This window comes from Cynocephalus volans, chromosome 8 (assembly GCF_027409185.1).
Source record: "Cynocephalus volans isolate mCynVol1 chromosome 8, mCynVol1.pri, whole genome shotgun sequence".
NCBI lineage: Eukaryota > Metazoa > Chordata > Mammalia > Dermoptera > Cynocephalidae > Cynocephalus > Cynocephalus volans.
Window position 1 is genome coordinate 96,911,050 of NC_084467.1, and position 19,935 is coordinate 96,930,984.

At 54.4% G+C, this 19,935-nt stretch overlaps 1 protein-coding gene across 1 annotated transcript; it reads left to right on the plus strand.

Annotated features, from left to right (window-relative positions):
- The first annotated feature begins 860 nt into the window (after nt 1-860).
- CSF1 (colony stimulating factor 1) lies at nt 861-19,519 on the plus strand. The gene is made up of 9 exons (XM_063104611.1): nt 861-1,056; nt 3,686-3,808; nt 5,038-5,100; nt 6,704-6,874; nt 10,432-10,579; nt 11,732-12,756; nt 13,356-13,408; nt 13,728-13,783; nt 17,436-19,519. The coding sequence occupies exons 1-8, from the start codon at nt 1,018-1,020 to the stop codon at nt 13,768-13,770; spliced, it is 1,665 nt and encodes a 554-aa protein (XP_062960681.1). The 5' UTR covers nt 861-1,017; the 3' UTR covers nt 13,771-13,783; nt 17,436-19,519.
- The last annotated feature ends 416 nt before the right edge of the window (nt 19,520-19,935 follow it).

The window sequence follows — 19,935 nt, forward strand, 5'->3', positions numbered from 1 at the left end:
AGCATCCAGGGAAAGCTAAGGCCCAGGTGCAGGAGGTTTCCAGCCCCACCTGGGTTTGGCGACCAGGAGGCAGCAAAGGTACCAGCCAGCATTTACATCACCCGGGTCAAGTCCTGGTACGGATGGCAGAGCCTCCTCCTAGCTCGTGGTCACAGGACACTTCCCCTCCCCCCGGCCAGGTGTTTGGCCTCCCTGTCTGTACCCTGTCCCCAGAACTGGAGACAAGAGGCTGGGCGGGCTGCTTGGGGGCTGCGTAGGAAAGGGGGGGGCGGAGGGGCTGCCTGCAAACCTGCTGAATCGGGCTCCGCGAGGGGTTGCAGCGTGCAGCAGGCGGAGGCCTCAGTGTTCAGAGGGTTTGCCCTTCCCTCCCAGTGCCTGTCCCTGCTCGGCGCATTTCCTGCTCCGATTTGGGAATTTGCAGGCCCAGAGGGAAAGTCCCTTGGACGAGTATTAGAAAGAGGGTAGTAGCACCGGATCGGCCCGGAGAGCGGGGAGGGAAAGGCTCGGTCCGCGGAGGGCGCGGGAAAGGGCGGAGTGGAGCGCGGTCCTGGTGCGGCTGGCTCCGGAGTGGAGCACAGAAAACAGAGGGCCACTGGGAAGACGAGCGAGCGAGGACGACCAGCCGGCGGGCTGGGGGAGGGGAGGCGGGGGAGGCGGCCCAGTGGGCCTCTGGAGTCTGTGTGTGTCTGTGTCAGGGCGTGCGTGCGTGTGTGTGTGTGTGTGTGTGTGTGTGTGTGTGTGTGTGTGTGCGTGTGTGTGTCTGGCGCTTGTCCAGGGTGATTTCCCATAAACCACATGCCCCACGAGCCCGCTTAAAAGGCTGTGCCGCGGGCTGGCCAGTGAAGCTCGGCCCGGGGAAAGTGAAAGTTTGCCTGGGTCCTCTCGGCGCCGCCGCCGCTCTCTCTGCACGCCGGGACAGCCGAGCGGCCCTCGGCCGGGGCGCCGACTCCGCCGCGGCCAGCGAGCGACGAGCGAGCGAGGGCGGCCGACGCGCCCGGCCGGGACCCAGCTGCCCGTATGACCGCGCCGGGCGCCGCCGGGCGCTGCCCTCCCACGGTAAGCAGCTGCCGCGGCGCGGGGCGCGGGCCGGGTTGGGGCGGGGGCTCGGCGGCCTGGCGGCCCGGCACGGCCCCTCCGAGGCGACAGGCAGAGCGCGCCGGCTGCCCAGGCGTTCCCGCCGCGGCCGCGGGCTCCGCTTTCCTCACCGCCTTTGCGCACAGACTGCCCCATGGCGCTCGGGCTGAGGCCATTGGCGGTCCTGCAGCTGCTCCTGGGGCTGTGACGCTTTCCTGGGAAGGGGAAGGCTTCTCGCCCCATTGCACAGAGGGGAACACTGAGCCAGCCACAGGCAGGAGAAAGGGGTTCGCAGCCACGGGCGGAGGCCCTCTGTCAGCCAGGACGCCGGCCCTCTGTCAGCCAGGACGCCTTGCGTCTCTCCAGATGGAGTGGATGTGCGCTGAGCGTCGCGCCTTCCCCAGAGGGCATCTTTCTCATTGGCCACACACGTGCTTCCCGGTCCCGCTGGGGAGTGGACGCTTCTGGGTGGGAAAAGTTCAGTGGTCATCCAGTTTATAGAATGCCAGGGCCTGCGCTGAGCAACCTGCTGGCAGAGGGAAGGAGATGCGCAGGCCGCTACTTGTTCCAGCCCACAGGCAGAAGCTGTTGGGGACTTGGGTGGATGTTTCGGGGGACCAGGCCCCAGAGCTGCCTAGGGCTAGCTCTGAATCTCTTTTTCTTGCAAAATCTGGTTCGATCAGTTGGGGAGATCCTAGGTTTTATGGTGGTTGAGGAAAGTGGAAGGAAGATTTGGTGTTACAGTGGCAGAGGCTGCTTGGGACTGCACAGGGGATGTCCTGCTCCAATAGCGGCAGTAGCTGCTGCAGCTCCTAGAAAGTGCAGGGTGGCACTGTTAATGAACAGTAAGTGGTCTCGTAATGGGCTTGCTTCTGAGGAGCCCTGGAGGAAAATGAGAAGAGAAACCTGGGTAGAAAGGAATAGAAAAATATTTGGGGAGTGGAGGGAAGGTTGCAGGTAGGGTGAGAGGGAGAGAGAAGAGTGGATCCACAGGGGGAAAGCATCTGACAAAGAGGAGACAGGGTGGAGAGGGGAAGGGGAGAGGGGTTAGGTTAGGCCATAGGCAACAAGACAAAGATAAGGGTCTGGAGGTGAAACCCTAAGGAAAGAGGAGAAAAATACAGCAGGAAAGAAAAGGGGGCTGTCTGGAAGTCAACAGGGCCAGTCGAGGGCCCAGTCATGCCAGGTCTCTTACGAAGACCTTGTCGAGGGGGAAGATGGAGCAGGATGGGTGGCAGAGAAGGCTGGACAGCTGGGCTGAGATGTCCCAGCCTCTCTGAGCCTGCAGCAGAATTTTCTTCTGAGGGCTGCTTCTGCAGGCAGAGGAAGAGGCTGAGGCTGGTGGGTGCGAAGAAGGAAGCAGGATAAAAGCCTGTCAAGCCAGATGCAAGCTAGAGTGTTAACCCTTGGTTGCCTGTCTGCATTCTCCCTAAGGATCCTCTGAGGCAGAACTGGGACCCCAGGGCCATGGTATCCCCCTTGACCATCTTCATAGTAAGCCTCCCACGTAGTGGCTGCGTTCTCCCCCCACTGATGCCTGAAATATTGCCAAAAGCCAGGCAGCCTTTGGGGTTAAGCATTGCCCTCAGCTTGCTGTTGTCAAACATTAATAATATCTTGAAGTGCCTGTGGTGAGGTTGTTGTCTGGTGCATACCCTTCCCCAGAGTTACTTTCTTCCATACCATTAACACACACAGCCTTAGTGGCAGCCAGCCTGGGGCAGAGACACCTTCTGCATGGTCCAGTTTCCTGAATAGGTCCTGAACCTGAGGTCCGTGAGGGCCTGAGCAGTCGTTCCCTCCCAGGTCTACCTCCCCAACTGCCCAACAGAGCCTGAAGTCACCCCCATGACTGTCATCCCTCTCTTCCACACTCTCCCTCCCTCAGATTAGGCCTGGGCCCTCACAGTCTTTGCGCTGGATGGCACTGGCCTATCCTGCCGTGATAAGAGCTGGCTGATGCAGAGCCTGATGGGGCTCCATTAGACAGGTGCCAGCCAGGGGTGGCTCAGAGCTGGCACTGCTGCCTCTGATTAATCAGTTGGGCTCCTTTCAAAACACACACCCAGGGATCCAAGAGGTTTCTGGCATGGGATGAATTTGGTCCTGTGGTTTTTCCAGTGGCAGAGCCAGACCTGCGTGGAACTAGGTGGGAGGAAGTCCAGGGGAAGTGTGTCTGGTTTGCAGTCTGGAAGCAGGTGCATGAACATGAACTTGAGGGCAGCTCAGAAGGTGCTTGGCTCAGTATTGATGTTGCAGGGATTAAAGAATGAGTATATGCAAGTCTTGCCCTCAAGGAGCTTCCTGTGTAAATAGAATTTAGACTGATAGTCATACCACCTGTGTCATCTTTAGAAGTTCAATGTGTGGTTAGATTTGGCCAAAGTTAGTCTGGGAAGGCTTCTTGGGGAAGATGACATTTGGTTTGTTATCAAGGGAAAGCAAGTTTGTTTGGAAATCCTGGGAAAGCTGGATTTGGGGAATGCTGCATCCTGGGGTGAGGGACAGGGCCTGTAGTGGAGGTATGAGGCCTTTGTTTTTCCCACTCTCAGCAGGGCATGGGGGTAACTGGGGAGAGGAGAGGTGAGAAATGATGTCCTCTCTGTCACAGACATGGCTGGGCCCCTGGCTGCTGCTGGTCTGTCTCCTGGTGAGCAGAAGTATTACCCAGGAGGTGTCGAAGTACTGTAGCGACATGATTGGAAATGGACACCTGCAGTTACTGCAGCAGCTGGTGAGTGTGTGGTCATGCCTTACCCCACCTTCTCCCCACTGGGGAAACCGAGGCAGGAAGCAGGGTCAAAGCAGGGGTCACGGGCAGGGAAATAGGGCTATGTAGAACATGGCTCATGGCTCCCACCTAGTTCCATTGATGCTACCCTCACTGACCTTCCCAAGGTTAGGATTTCTGGTCTCTCCAACCCTGGAGTCTCTCTGACTCCCCTGCAGGCAGTTATAGGCTTCCAACTTTTGCCTGGGTTAATTATTGCTGAGGAACATCAACTGTGGACTCTGAAAAGGCTTCTGAGGCCTGCTGTCCCTCAGTGGGATGCCTCCTCCCAGAAGCAATCCCAGTCTGCCTGCTATGTCCAGATGTTGCTTCCAGCTCCTGGACTACCAGAGGTGGTGCCAGCCTGGCACCAAAGCCCCACCCAGATGTGGAGGGGAAGCTCCCACCAAATTCCCAGCCCTCCTCTCTTGCTTCCCTAGCTCTTGCCCACACCCTGAAGCTGGCATGGCAGCTCATCTGGGCCACGAAGGAGCCTGTGTCTCATTGTAATCAGGTCCATGAGTCGTCAACAATTCCAAACGTGGTCCAGCCAGGCGGAATCAGATTGCTATCATGGCTAATGTCCTGCTCAGGAAGAATTTGCCATCCCTCTGGCCAGCCAGGCAGGGTGGGGCACCACTGGCTAAGGCCAGTTCCAGGGCCTGAGCTTGGGTCCTGTAGGCTGGGCCTCCTGCCACTCTTGCCCCTACACTAGTCCTCCTTCATGTAGCTGCTATAGCAATATGAAGTAGAACAAGGGCCATGGCATTCTCTGAGGCTTAGAACACAGAACCACCTCTCTGAGTACTAATGAGGGCTATGAGGGTATCTAGCCTCAGCCTCTACAGATCCTGAATCCCCAGAGCTTGTCTAGCCTCTCCTTGAATTCCTGACAGTGAGCACTATCTCCCAAGGAAGATTATATCCCATGTTCTCCTATGGATAGTTCTTCCTTATAACAAACTGGCATGGGAGGTGGAAGGAGGAGACTTCTTGTTTCTTCTTCAACTGTCCCCTGGGCATGTGGAAAGCACAGATCTTCTCCTAGCCTTGGCTCTGTCTTTTCAGGTGTGGTTGGGGGGAGGTGGGTGAAGTTCAAACCCAGATCCACCCACAAACTGAGGTCCCTGTTCTGCCACAAGTTCAGTTGAGCTGTAGATACCCTGCAACCACTGGCCTGCTCTCTCTTACAGATTGACAGTCAGATGCAGACCTCGTGCCAAATTGCCTTTGAATTTGTAGACAAAGAGCAGTTGGTGAGTGATGATTATTTGCAAGGCCCATGTGCCAGCCTGTGTACGGCTCCTGGGGGTGGGGTGGGCGTGGTGTATGTGGGATCATTAAGGCAGCAGAAACCTTAGAGCTGGACAGCAGAAACCTAAAGCTGGACTTGAGAGGATTCCTGGCTCAAGTCTGGGGTGCCAGGGTCCAGTGCTCAAGTCCCCACTGTCTCTTCTCCTGACCTGGTACATGTCAAGTGCTTACTATGTGCCAGGCACTTTTCTGATTTAGTTCTGACAGTACCACTATGTAATCAGTGCCACTATGTAATATTGTTTATTATCCACAGAGAGGTTAAGGGAGCATAGCTAGAAAGTAGTACAGGCCTGATTTAAACCCAGGCAGGTTGGCTCTAAGGCCTTGGGCAAACTGATACTTCTTCCAGGTTATGTGCTTTGCTAAAGAATGTCACTGCTGTCCACCAGACAGACTAGCAGCCAGGAGGCAATCCAGCCCTTCCTCCTACCCCCCACCCAACCAGCCACCAAGTGCTGCTGGTTCTGCCTCCCAAGAACTCTGGGTTCTGCTCCCTCCTCCCCGCTTCCCAATCTGATGTGTGCACAATTTCAGGAGCCTCCTACCTGGCCTCCCTGCTTCTAGTGCACCCCTCATCTCGCCACTAGGGGGAGCTTTCTGAGCCCCAAGCTACTGCCTTCACTCTCCCCTCCCCCAAATCTGTCAGGGTCCCCATCACTCCTGGAGAAAGTCCAGAGTGTCTAGCCTCGTGTTTACAAGCTCCAGTCTCCACAGAAACAACCCCCTTCAGCATCCCCCGTTCCCTGCTCCTTCCTGCCTCTTAAGCCTTTGCACAAGCTATTCCTAGTGCTGCCCATGCCTTTCCAGCACTCCCGCCATACCCCTTACTCCACATCTATTCATGTTTGTGCTTCGTGGAAAACTGCCGTGATGTCCAGAATTTGCACCATCTCTGAGCTTCTGCACACCAGACCCATACACACCTCTATTAGAACTGGAGATCACCTCATGGCCCAAAGAATAACCTCAGTATTTCATTGACTCACTCACTCATTCATGCCATAACAAGCATTTACTAGAAACCTATGGACCAGGTGCTAGAGATGCAGAGCTAAAGTAGAGTCTGTCTTTGAGGCAACCACGATCTCTTTAGGGATACAAAACACAAAGGTTATTCTTTAGACCACGGGGTAGTCTTTGGTACCCGTATGTCCTAGAGGATCGGAAGAGGCCATATGGTAAAGGACTTGTGTGAAAGCAAGACACAAAGAAGGGGGGGTGTCCCTAGAGCCCACCTTCCCTATGCACATCCATCTTGGTTAAAGCCTCATATTCCAGAACTCCAAAGATCTCTCTAATCAGAATCCACATTTCCTTTACTCTAGCCCAATTCCCAGTAGTGCTAGATCCCAAAGAAAGAAGGAAAGGCAAGCTGAGAGCAGCATTCTCCTTACTATTGGAGTGGTGTGACCCCTAGCCCTAGGGGAAGGGGTAGGACAGGCTTCAGCCCTCTATCTGTCTGGGATGGGGAGCATCTAGCACAGAGCATAGGCTCCCAGACCACATCAACCAGGCCATCAGCTCCAGGTTCCCACTTTTCAGAAAGATCCCGTGTGCTACCTTAAGAAGGCATTTCTGCTGGTGCAAGACAGAATGGAAGACACCATGCACTTCAAAGACAACACGCTCAATGCCAATTACACCATGCAACTGCAGGAACTCTCTTTGAGGCTGAAGAGCTGCTTCACCAAGGATTATGAAGAGCATGACAAGGTAGGAGGGTCCTGGAGCTGGGAGTACCGAGTGAGGGCAGAGGGCGGCTATGGAGGCACCAGCCCTGTCCACCTGAGCAGAGCACATTCACTCACCTAGCCTCAGGTCATTTCTCACTCATTCGTTTATCATCCCACAAACTTTACTAAAGACTTACTGTGCAAGAGGCACAGTGCTGGGCCTTGATAATGTAATCAGGAACAAGAAGATATGTAGTTCCCACCCTTGCGGAACTTATAGTCAAGTGAGGTTGGCAGCTGTTAAACAGACAATGGCACAAGTAAATATTATTACAAACCATAAGAACTGTTCATTCACTCAACAAATAGTTATTGAGTGCTTGTTGTAGACCAGGTGGTGTTCTAGACACCAGGAAACAGCTGTGATCAAAACAGACGAAAATCCCCACATTCATGGAGTTTACATTCGGGGGTGGTGAGAGTTAACGAAATATATAAGTAAATGTATGGGAAGTAGGATGGCGATAACTGCATTGGAGAAGAGTAAACCAGGGAAGGGAGGCCTGAGGAGGTGAGGGAATGAGCAAGAGCAAGAACCCCATGTGGCTATCAGAGAGCAGCAGGGGACTCTAACCTAAATGCAGGTGGAGAACAAGAGACAAGGAAGGCTTCTGAGTAAGAAAATATTAGTTTGAGGTTCAAAGATGAGGAAAAAGTTAGAAAGCAATAAGGCTGGAAGAGCATTCTGGAACAGGGAATGCTGTGCACAAAGCCCTGAGGTGAACAGGAACGTGCATATTCCGGGACCCAAAGGATGGTCAGCATGGCCAAGGCCTGGGCAGTGAAGGGAGGGAGGAGAGAAGCAAGAGCCAGATCACTTGGGGTCTTAAAGATGCAGGATTTTGTCTTTAGTGTGAGGGAGGTTGTTGTGAGCAGGCAAGTGGCCTAATCTCACTTGCACTGTAAGACTGCCCTGGTTGCTGTGTGGAGAATGGACAGGAGGGAGCAGGAATGGAGGCTGGGAGACCAGCAGGAGGCACAGGTTCAGGCCAGGGCTATGGCAGCTTGGACCAGGGTCAAGCAGCAGAGGTGGAGGCAAGTGGACGGGTTCCAGTGAGCTTGGGGACAGAACCGATGGGACTTGGTACATGCAGTAAATGTGAGGAGCTGAGGGAAGGGAAGAGTCAAGGATGGTTTTTGCCTTGAGCACCTGGATATTTCATCAATGCTGAAATGGGGATGATCAATGGGCAGGGCAGGTTTGGGGGAAGAGCAGGAGTTCAGTTTGGGGCACTTTGCACTTGAGATGCTTGTGAGATAGCCAGGTGGAGATGCTAAGCAGACAGCTGGACATATAAATCTTGAGCGTGACCAGTGATCTACAGATATAAGAGGCATGGATGTGGGAGTCACCTGTGAAGCCATGGGAATGGCTTGCCCACTGTGAGAGGAGAAACAGGCCCAGAACCCAGCACATAGGGGTCAAGCCGAGGGCAGGGCCCGTCAAGGAGCAGCCTGGAAGGTGGAAGGAAAACCAGGAGAGCCCCGCATCACTGAGTTTCAGGAAGGAAAGAGAAGTCGGCTCTATCAGATGGGCTGAGCAGTCAAGCCAGGTAGGGCTGAAAATCATCTGTTGGATTTGGCAGCGTGGACGTTGCCGTTGGAGGCAGGGGCCAGATCAGGGTGAACAGAAGGAAAAGAAATGGAGACAACACTGTGGAGGAACTTGGCTGCAAAGGGGGCATGAAAAGAGAGATGCAGCTGGAGGGAGTGTGCAGTCAAAGGAGAAAACACGTTTTAATAAGGGAGGTATTAAACCTGTGGTTTTCCAACATTAAGGTTCCTATGAATCACTTGAGGAACTTGTTTAAAATGCACATTCCCAGGATGCTCCCCTAGACAGTCTGATTCACTGCGTTCAAGGGTGGGCCTGGGAATCTCGGACCCACTTGGGTGGGCACCCACAGAACAGGTGTGAATGCTGAAGGACTGGCTCCAGGAGGGAGGGAGCTGTTGAAGCCAGAAGAGCTAGTTCCAGCAAAGGCCTCCTTGAGAAGACATCAGGAGGGATTCAGAGCTCCTGGGGAGGGAAGGCACATACTCTGGTGAGACAGGTGGGCGCCAGGGCCTTCTGTCTCATGATCCCTGCCTTCTTTGTGAAATATGAGGTGAGGTGTGAGGTAGACAGGGTTATGACCAGAGAGGCAAGATAGAGCCAGCTCGCCTTTCTTACAGTGGCCCTGGGGGAGAGGCTGGCCATGGTTACTGTTCTGACTTTGCAGATGAGGAAATGAGCCCAACCTAGACACTGGTATTTGGTCATTGTCACCTAGCTGGTGAGGGATGGAGCTGAGCCAGGTCTTCTCATTCAGACATTTATCTGGTAAACATTTATTAAGGGCCTACTGTGCATAGGCCAGGGGGAGACAGTGAAGCCTACGAGGACTTCATAGCCTAGTAAAGCCCTTACTTTTTCCTTGGAAAGCTCAGTTTAGGGAAAAACTTGATATTAGGAAGTCATCAACAAAGAGGGCCTAGATGAAGGTGTGGGCATTACATGGCATGGCCTGGTGTGAAAGCAGAGGGAGCCCAGGACAGAGCCCTGAGGAATGCCAGCATTAGAAGTCAGGAGGAGGAGGGGAGCCTGGAAAGGAGCCTGAGAAGGAGCAGCTCAAGAGGTGTGGGGGAAACCGAGGAGGGTGGAACTTCTCAGAGCTCCACTGGGTGTGGGGATCCTGAGTCCCATGAGCAGCTCAGCAGACAGGGTTGGGGCATCCTCAGCCCTCCCTCCAAGACACACCAACACCAGCAAAGGACCCACATCCCCTGTAGCCTGTCCCATTCCATTCTGCACACCACAGCAAGACGATCTTGCTGAAACTCAAGTCTTGTCATTCCACCGCCCACCTGTCCAACAGCACTTCAGATATTTTCCCTTTGCTCCATGCATAAAATCAAAAGTTCTTGACATGACCAACAAGGCCCTGCAGGGCTTAGCTCTTGGTGACTTCTCTACACTTACATGTCTCACCATTCTCCTCCTTGATGGCAGTACTGCAGCCACTCCAGCCTTCTTCTAGTCTTTTGACATTTCATGTTCTTTCCTGCTTCGGTACCTTTGCACAGTCTGTTCTTAATACCTGGACAGATCTCTCCAACCCTACCTCCTTTCCTGGTTCACTCTTGTTCATCTTTTAGTTGGTTCCTTGAAACTCTCCCTGAATCCTCATTTAATTCCACTTGTTATATACACCATCAGATTGCTCAGTACTTCTTCACAGGACTCACTGCCCTTGTAACAATGCATTTAGTGCCATGCTCCCCCAACTTGGCCAGGAACCACCTCTGTCTTATTCATTGCATAATTCCCAGGTAATTACCATATGCCTGGCACATGAATATGTGTTGAATGGATCTGTGAATAAATGACATAACTCACAACCTTAGGACTGATTCTGCTGCAAACCAGGGGAGGAGGAGGGAGGAAACAAATGGTAAGAAGACAGCTGTGAGAAAGGCCAAGGGAATTTGACAAATCAGATAGAGACATGGAGCCAATGGTCACGCTCACCAAAGGGGGCCCTGCTTTCCTTCCAGGCCTGTGTTCGAACTTTCTATGAGACACCCCTCCAGTTGCTGGAGAAGATCAAGAATGTCTTTAATGAAACAAAGAATCTCCTTACAAAGGACTGGAATATTTTCAGCAAGAACTGCAACAACAGCTTTGCTAAATGTTCCAGCCAAGGTAAGCACTGAAGGGGCCAGCGAGTGGGTGGTGGGGGGAGGGTGAGATATGGGGCTGGGGGAACCCCCAGGGTGGCAGCGTGGCTGCTACATGTGTTTCTGTGTGTGTAGTTGTGCTTGTTTTGTGTACATATGTGGCTTCATGTACTTCTGGTCCCAGGCACATGTCTTTTCTGACATGTGTGTGCATGCACACCTACATATGTCTGCATGTGGAGACATCAAGAAGGATCATGCTGGTGCCTGTGAGATTAGGGAGTGGAAAGGGGGCCCCTCTCAGAGATCCTTGTAGATATGGAGGACTCCATATCCACGGGCTCTGCAGGCTGGCTGAACGTATGGGGGTTTCATGGAGAGAGCAGACACCCCATCTGGGAGTCAGGGCCTTTTCTCCAGGAGCCCTGCTACGAATCACCAAGATACCCTGGCTCCAGAAGTCCCCGGGATGCTTTGGGTGTCCCTTCCAGGGACAAGGCCGGATTGGAAGTCTAAGCATCATTGAAACTCTCCCAGTGCTGGCTCAGCTGCGTCCATGTGCACCCTGCGTGTCCTCGTCTCTGCATCCTGTGCCACGTGTGCCCTCCTACATCCAACCTTGCTCCCCAAGGCAGGGGCTGAGGCCCCACAACCAGCCAATGGCGAAGTCCAGTCTCGTGGCTTCAGTGCTAAGGCCTCAAGTCTTGGCCACATTACAGCCCCAGCCTGTTCCCGCCTGTGCCCATTGCTGTGTGGCTCCGGCTGTGCATGAAAGCAGTGTCTTTGGGGCTGGCGGCTGTCTTGTGTTTGTATGGATGCCGCTGCTCAATCTCTGAGCCTGGATGCTGCTCACTCCTAGCTTGGCCTCTGGCCAGCTAGACCCCCCATATGGCTGTCCTCTTGTCTTCCCTCACCAACCCCCAGTCTGTGCATCTAAGCCCTGCTCTTTGCTCTCTGCCCATGAGATCTTGCAAATTGCATGTTCTCTGCCTGAGCCCTGTGTCATAAGCATCCACTCTAGTCCTGTCCTCCCCTCAGCCCCAGGGCTGAGTTAGGAGATGAGGGGACCCCCAGACCCATATCTCCCCCCCAGTCCCCTCTGGGAAAGCTGTGCTGGAGGCTGTTGACTCTATCTACCCCCTGTCTTTCTCTCTCCCTCTCTCTGTGGTTCTTTCAGATGTGGTGACCAAGCCTGATTGCAACTGCCTGTACCCCAAAGCAACCCCTAGCAGTGACCTGGCCTCTGTCTCCTCTCACCAGCCCCTCACCCCCTCCATGGCCCCTATGGCCAACTTGACCTGGGCTGACTCTGAAGGGACAGAGGGCAGCTCCCTCTTGCCCCATGAGCAGCCCCTTCACACAGTGGACCCAGGCAGTGCCAAGCAGCGACCACCCAGGAGCACCTGCCAGAGCCTTGAGTCTCCAGAGACCGCGAATATCGAGGACAGCCCCACTGGCGGTTCATCACATCCTCGCCCTTCTAGCGGGGCACCCATCCCTGGATTGGAGGATGTTCTTGATTCTGCACTGGGCATTAACTGGGCCCTAGAAGAGGCCTCTGGAGAGCCTAGTGAGGGTCTGGTACTGCAAGGGGCAGAGCTTTCTCCTTCCATGCCAGGAGGGGGCAGCATCCAGGCAGAGACTGCCAGACCCAGCGACCTCCTCTCAGCATCTTCTCCACCACCTGCATTGGCAAAGGACCAACACCCAGCAGTTGTAACTGGCACCACTTTGCCAAAGGTGGGCCCTGTGAGGCCCGCTGGCCAGGCCCAGAATCACAGCCCTGAGAAGACAGACCACTCGCCTGCCCTGCTTAGAAACCACCAGGAGCTGGGCTCCCCCAGGACCTCATCACTGCGCCCCCAAGGCCTCAGCAACCCCTCCACCCTCTCTGCTCAGCCAGAGCTTCCCAGAAACGACTCCTGGGGCAATGTCCTGCCCCTTCGGGAGCTGGCGAGCAAGAGGAGCACCAGGGGTCGGAGGAGCCCCACAGAGCTGGAAGGAGGAGGAGCGAGTGAGGGGGCGGCCGGGCCCCCAGCCCCTTTTAACTCCATTCCCTTGACTGATACAGGCCATGAGAGGCAGCCCTTACGACCCTCCGATCCCCAGCTCCCTGGGTTTGCCTTCCGCCTGCTGGGGCCCATCGTCATCCTGGTCTTGCTAGCTGTCGGCGGCCTCCTGTTCTACAGGTGGAGACGGCGGGTAAGAAGATCCCAGTGAGAAAGAGGATGGCAACTCTTAGGGGCAGGGCAGAGCCTGGGTGGTGGTGCAGGTGGAAGGACTGCTCAGGTTTGGCCTGGGTTCTTCTGATGCTGAGAGATAGGGGCTGACTGAGCACAGAGGGTGGGAGGTGGAAATTGAGGCTGCTTCAAGAATCGGGAAGATGCAGGGTATAAGATCAATGGCAAGGGACTGGAGCAGAAGGGAGTGGGACAGACTATTCCTGGGCTGACAGAAGGATGATAACCAGATGGGAAGGGGGACTGAGGAAGAGAGTGATGCTGTGTGCATGTGTCAGGGCAGGGGCATGCATTGGGAGCTCTGCAGAGCCCGGGCATGAGGGTGGAGAACCAGCCTGTGTGGGAGTGGGGAGGGGGAGGGGCATCATAAACAGAGAAGTCTCACAAATCTCCCCAGCCCTCTGACTGATCCTCATTTCTGTGTAGGAGGAGTAGTAAGAGTTCTAGAGGAACTCTTGCAACTCTCTCATTAATACCCCGGGCAGCCCTGCTTGGGGATGGGATCAGTGTCCCCCCATCTTTTCCCAGCTCCTCAGTGAGCCTCCTCTTTCCTGTCCCCAGAACCGTCAAGAGCCTCAGACTGTGGATTCTCTCATGGAGGGGCCAGAGGGCAGGTGAGAGCTTGGGCTGGGGCTCCAGGAGACACTAGGGGCCTGGCTTGGGATCTATTTCCCCTCTAGATTGGTGGTAGTGGGAGGGGGGAGCTTTTTCCCACTTGCTCTGAGGATATGGAGCTGCAGAACAGGATGGAGTCTCTCTTCTTTTCTAGATATCTGGGCTTTTTCCTGATTTTTTCTTAGAGTTAGGCATTTCTGGGTCTTCTAAATCTGAGAGGGCTGGAGCACATGCGCAGGGGTTGGGGGTAAGCTTAGGGGTTCCCTCACTCCCCTGCTTCTGCTGAAGTCTTATGCCAGTTCTGTGCTCTGCCTGCAGTCCCCTGACCCAGGATGACAGACAGGTGGAACTGCCAGTGTAGAGGGAATTCTAAGGTAAGATTCTCATTTTGTCTCCAGCCCTTAAAATGAGCTACACCCTTTTCTACCAAGTCCCCTGAGGCCCACATGCTTGGCTCCTTCCCCCCTTTCCTACTACTCCCTTTTCCGTCTATCACCAAGCTCAGCCAACCCTCTCCTTTTTGGGTCCTCAGGTCTCCCCCTGCCCCTCCACTTCCTCCACCACACCTGAGGCCAGGTACTAACTACTGCCTCTGCACGGGGTCTCTGGTCTTGCTGCCGCCTTCGATCCCAGAGCAACCAAAGTCCTCTTCCTCAAATGTGGCTTGTATAAGGTCTCCGCCCTTCTGGGGAGTTTTGAGTAGCTCTGCATTGCCAACCACTTCAAACCCAAAATTCCTAGCTTTGCTTCTAAGCCCCTCCAAGAGCTGCCCTCCGTGTGGACCTGTGGCCAGATTGCTCCCCTACTTGGCTCTCCTCCCTGCTTTTAGAATCATGTTGCCATAGAACCTTAGTCTTGGAAGGGCTCTCAGAGGTCACTGGGACCAATGTTCCAACCCAAAGGGGCCATCTGTCTCCACATGCCTGACAGGGAGTCAGCCAGCTTCCTGTCACACACTCCCTGTTCCAGGCCAGCTCCCTGCCTAGCCACAGTCCATGCCTTCTTCAAGTAACACTGGGAGAAAGGCCTTCTTCATGTGAGGCAAAACTGGCTTCCTGCTCCCTCCCCAATGGCCCTCGCTCCTATTCCCACGAAAGCCCTCAGATATTTAAAGTCAGTTATCCATGTCCCCTTTAAGAATTCTCTAAGCTAAGTGTGGCCAAGTCCCTCAAACATTCCTTATATGATATGGTTTTCAGACCCCTCACCATCCTGGACATACTCGTTTGTCAATGTCCCTCTGAAAATGTGGCGCCCAGCCCTGGACACAGTACTCCAGATGTTGTCTGACCAGCTCAGAGTACAGTGGGACTGTTACCATCCTTGATATGGACAGTATTCTTCTATTTGTGCAGATTAAGATCGCATTAGTTTCTCTTAACAACCGCATCATACTGTTGTCATGTGTCGAGCCTGTGGTCTATTAAAACCCCTACTTCTGTTTCCCACAAACCTCTATTAGGCCAACAACCCTCTCTATCCTGTACTTAGACAACCTAACTTTTTAAACCAAAGTGCAGGAGTTTATATTCACCCTTGTTAAAACCACCTTGTCGGTTTCTGTCCATCACTAGAGGCTATTGAAATTATTTTAAATCCTAATTCTGTCCTCTTCATAGCCCTCCCAGTTGTGTCTCCTGCACATTGACGAGTGTTTTCTGTTGTCCTTGCCCACATTATTGATAAAGTTGTGACCCTTGTTATTACTCCCCTAGTTCCCCAACCCAGCCGGCGATGCCCTCTGCGCTCCACCCTTCCTTCCCCTAAGCCCACAGTCAGCCACCAGGGAAGCCTTCCCACTTGTGTCCACAACCCTCCGGTTGCCCCTTTAGTTCATACTCCTTCTGCTCTTTTGTACTTGGTTAATACTATATTGATTTGCACTTATTGGATGATGTTTGTTTACATTTTAAAATCTTATTTTATGTGTATATGTACATTCCACACCCCTAAAAAGATTGTAAACCCCTTGAGGGTAGGGACTGTCTTCCATTTTTTTTTTGCGTTTCTTTTTCCATCCCAGGTTCTAGTATAGAGAAGGCCTCTCCATACTTGCCCATAATTCAGTAAATGTTGGCTGACTGGCTTCAGGGCTGACTCACTGACTGACTGCGGCCAGCTGTCTCTAACTGACCAGGCTTCTGGCTAGCCAATTAATCAGCTAACTAATCAACTGTGATTGACTGGCTGATCAGTCAGCTGGTTGGGTGACTCTAACTAACCAACCAACTAGCTGGTAACTGCGTAACTAGCTAGTTGTTGATTGCTGAGCTGACTGGCTAACTGACTAGCTGCCTGATCGTCTGACTGATCTGCTGATTGGCTGGCTGGCAACTAGCCAGGGTGACCCATTCAAGTTTCCAGTCACACCTCTTGCCAAATTCGAGTGAGTGCCTTAGGGCCTTCCCATGTGTAGAGTGACAGGTCTGGGCCCCTTCTGGAGAGATAGGGGATCTGGCAAATGCTTAAAACCAAGGGAACCTATTTAGATAATAGCAAGCAGTGACAACACATCTGGACTCCTGGGTGCTCCTTGTCAGGGTGTGGGCTAGGATGGGTGAGTGAGTCAGCTGGGGCAATGGCAGAGCTGTGAGAATGACCCAGGCCCCCTTAGGACCAGTGAGCAGAGGAGCGAGGTCCCTGGGGACTTGATGGCTCAGTGGTGCGCCACCCTCCCCACTGGCCACCAGCATCCCTCCACCATGGTCTTGGCCCTCTGGCCATTCCATCTGTGCTCCCAGTCCTACTCTCCTTTCCCTGCCTGCCTCTTCTTGGGCCTGTCCCAAGTTTTCATCTTTCTCCCCTCAAGTTTTCACTTGCAAAAGGAACCCAGGGCAGTGGCCACTTCCAGACCCCACTTGGCTCAGTGTGTCCAAGCCTAAGGTGGTGCCCAGGCCAAGCACTGGGAGCCTCTGAGAGATTGAATGCCAGCCCCAGACTGACTGCTGCTCTGATGAGAGATGAGAGAGGGAAACACAGAGGCAGAGAAGCGAAGAGAGGGATTCAGAGCCACAGAAAATGCAGACACCAGCGCCTCAACCCCCGGGAACCAGGAGATAGGGGCAGCAGACTGGAACTTGCCCACTTGGTCCTTCTTCCCACCTGGCCCCTGGTAGGGCCTGTGGCCTGGCTGTACCCAGCATGGGTCATGTCCAGCTTATGGTTCCCCCTTCTGTCCCCTCCAGAGCATGGGAATGGGCTGGGAGCCAGAGGCTGTGGTCCCATCTTCCCTTCGTACCCAGCTCAGGCTTTGCCAGTCGGGCCAATGGGTGTTAGGGACGGAGGCTCCACACAGTGTCCAAAGTCAGACTGTTGGATGGAATCCAGGGGATTTCTGCTCTGGGAACAAAGCGTTCTGAGGATTCTGGGCAAGGGGACAAGGAGAGGGGTGGGGAGAAAAGGGCAGGGAGGAAGCCTTGGCCCATCTGAGAGGAAGCTAGGCTACTTAGGGGCTAGCACGCCAGATGGCAGAGTGGGAGTTTTCTTGTCAGTTTCCTCTTCAGTTATCTCTGCTACACTGTCCTGAACATCATTTGTGATGACCCTCTCTGATGAAGGGTGTGGAGGTAGAAATAAAAAATTCCTCTTTGCTAGACTTAGCAGGAATCATCCTTGGTTCATTGGACCAAGGCCAGTGAGGTGGTCTTGCCTGAGGAGAGGTCTAAGGACAATCAAGTGTCTCCTTCCCTCCCTGTCAGACCCCTCTGCTTGAGCAGTGACCCTTATCCCAGCCCCACTCAGACCTTCACCAGGCCCCATTACTTACCTCTGTGGTTCCGGATTCCCCAGGAGGAGGTAGGAGGTGAGGCCAGTCTGGCCAAAGGCTTGGGCTGCTGCCAGTGAAAGCTGCCTCGTCCCTCTGTGGTGTCTGGGGTGGCCAGGAAGGCGAGGGAAGGGACGGAAGGAAGTCCTGCCTGCAGCACTGCTAACAGCCCACAGGAACACCACACCTCTGCCACCCATGTCCTCAGTGACCCTCCCTGCACTCCCACTCAGCTGACCTGCCTTTCCTTCTCTACCCTACAGCTGGGCACACAGGACAGTCTCTCCATGGGAGGAGACATTATGGGGGCGCTCACCACCACTCCTCCCCAGCCATCCTCCTGGGAATATGGCCTACCCACCGCTGGAGCTCCTGCCTGCCTGGACTGGACCAGGGCAGCCAGGCTGGGGTCCCTCTGCCTCGGCCCTCAGACCCTCGACTGACTGAGAGGGCTGGAGGATGCCCCCAACACTGCCGCTATTTATTATGGGCCCTGGAGGCTCCCATGCGCTTGAGGAAGTTTGGCAAGCGGGGCTCAGGACTCTCTTCCCTCAGGGGCTGTGCCCTCCTCCCACTCCTCTCCAAGCCAGCACCTGGGCAAGGGACCTTCTGGCCTGTGGCATGTGGGAGAGCAGGGTGGGCACTGAGGAGTGGAAGAGCCCTATGCCCAGAGGACCCGCCCAGTGCCAAGGCATCCCAACATTGACAGGCAGGGACCTGTCTCTGGAGAGAGGAGCCTGAGATTCACAGGGCGGGACAGCGTCTGCCTGATTTCCCGTAAGGGTGTGCAGCCCAAGAGATGGGAGGAGGAGGCCTCTTGGCCTGCAGGTCTGCACTGATAGCCCGAAGACAGTCTACACCCTCTACCTGCCTAAGTGCCCTCTGCTGGGTGCCAGGTGGAGAGGGCAGGCCAACCCTGCCTGGCCTGGCTTATGATGCCAAGAGGAGGACCAAGCTCTGGCCTCTGCCCTCCTGCCCTCCAGCCTCTGCCGAGCTTCTCTGGGAGGCCTGGCCGAGGCTCCCCACATGAAGGAAGCCATTGCACTGTGAACACTGAACCTGCCTGCTGAACAGCCTGCCCCGTCCACCCGTGAGCAAGCGTCCATCCGTCCTCCCTCCCCTCCAGCCTCTCCCCAGCTTCCTACACTGAGCTGGCCTCACCTGTCGACTGAGGGAGCCCCTGAGCCCTGACCTTCTCCTGACCTGGCCTCTGAGTCCCAGGGCGGAGCCGGGTGGGAGAGCTGCCCTGGCCACCAGCCAGAGCCGGCTTTAGGCTGTGTTGTTCACCCAGGTTTTGCATCTTGCACTTTGACATTCCCAAGAAGGAAGTGAATAGTGGGTGGGAGGGAGTTAGGGAGGGGAGAGGCAGAGAGGCTGCAGGGTGAGCTGACTGGAAATGGGTCTTTGAAATATGGGTATGCCCCGAGGCTGGGGGAGGTGTCTGCACCCCTGACTCCCCCAGCCTACTTTCCTTGCCCTGCTGCAGCAGGCACCTGAGGCTGAGCAGGTGTCCCTGTCAGGAGCCCACCTGCATGGCATCCAGCTCCCATCCTCTTCCCATCCTTCTTTCTCCCTGGCCCCAGTAGGCAATGATAACCTCCACCTCTCAGCCCACTCCCGCACTACCACAATCTTGACCAGGCAAGCCAGGGTGAGAGAAGGACCAGGAGATCCAGGCATCTGCTTCCAGCTCTGCCCTGATAGCCTCCGTTTCCAGGGCCATGCCTCTTGAGACCTGGGCAACGAGTGACAGGGCTGTTAATTACCCATTGGTCCCTTTGTGCTGCTGTGTCTCTCCTCCCCTGCTGCCTTGGGCCCTCCACTGAGACCCTGCCCTACCTGGCCGCTAGGCCCATGACCTTCCCTTCCTGCCCCAGAAAGTGAGGGTCTGCTGGCCCCGCCTTCCCCGTCCTGATGCCAACAGCCAGGGAAGGGCAGCGAAGAACTTTCACATGGGACTCTTCCTTCCAGTCACAGACTCCAGTTGCTAGAAAACATATTTAAAAGTGGAAGAAGACATAAAAAAAAGGATTTGTTCCTTATCCCTCTACCTTAAACGTACAGTATTTTAAAAGTCAAAAAAGTGAACCCAACTCATTGTAGAAGCTCTTTGTGGGCACTTGATGACATTGGAACAGGAGGGACCCCAGAGCCACCTCTGGGTGTCCCCCAGCCACCTGCGTGGAAACCCCTTCTTTTCTCTGAGAAAGCTGAGAGGGAACATTGGCTCACGTATTGTGAGATTTTGTTTTTATACTTGGAAGTGGTGAATTATTTTATATAAAGTCATTTAAATATCTATTTAAAAAATAGGAAGCTGCTTATATATTTAATAATAAAAGAAGTGCACAAGCTGCCACGTGTGAGTCATGGGAAAAGTTGTTTTGGGGGTGTGGGTGGCAAAAATGAGGGTGGGCAGGCAGTGGCTGCTGGGTGAGCCCCAGCTCAGAAAGCTCTTTCCAAGATAACCTGAGGAAAGAAGGCTCTCTCCAAGTTTCAGTCTTGTTACCAAAACCTCCCGTATTATTGCTGTCCTAAACACATTCATCTGCATATCTGTTTAATAGGAAAACTGGCAGAAAGCAGTCAAACCTCAGGCCTGGCTACCTGCCCCTGCTCCAGCCGGCCTCGCCCAGCCTGGGAAAATGGCTGGTTGGGCTCTGTCCAAGGGCCCCAGGGGCCTGCAAGGACAAGGCTTCTTGACTGCTGAACCCTGCTGTCCAGGGGAGAGGGAGCTGGCCAGGTCCTAGCAGGGCTCTGAGG

Excerpts from the sequence above, each read along its gene's own strand:
- CSF1 (XM_063104611.1), top strand. The coding sequence starts at position 1,018 with ATGACCGCGCCGGGCGCCGCCGGGCGCTGCCCTCCCACG. Across the intron at positions 1,057-3,685 it reads CCGGGCGCTGCCCTCCCACG|ACATGGCTGGGCCCCTGGCT; the intron begins GTAAGCAGCTGC and ends TCTCTGTCACAG. Across the intron at positions 5,101-6,703 it reads TTGTAGACAAAGAGCAGTTG|AAAGATCCCGTGTGCTACCT; the intron begins GTGAGTGATGAT and ends CCCACTTTTCAG.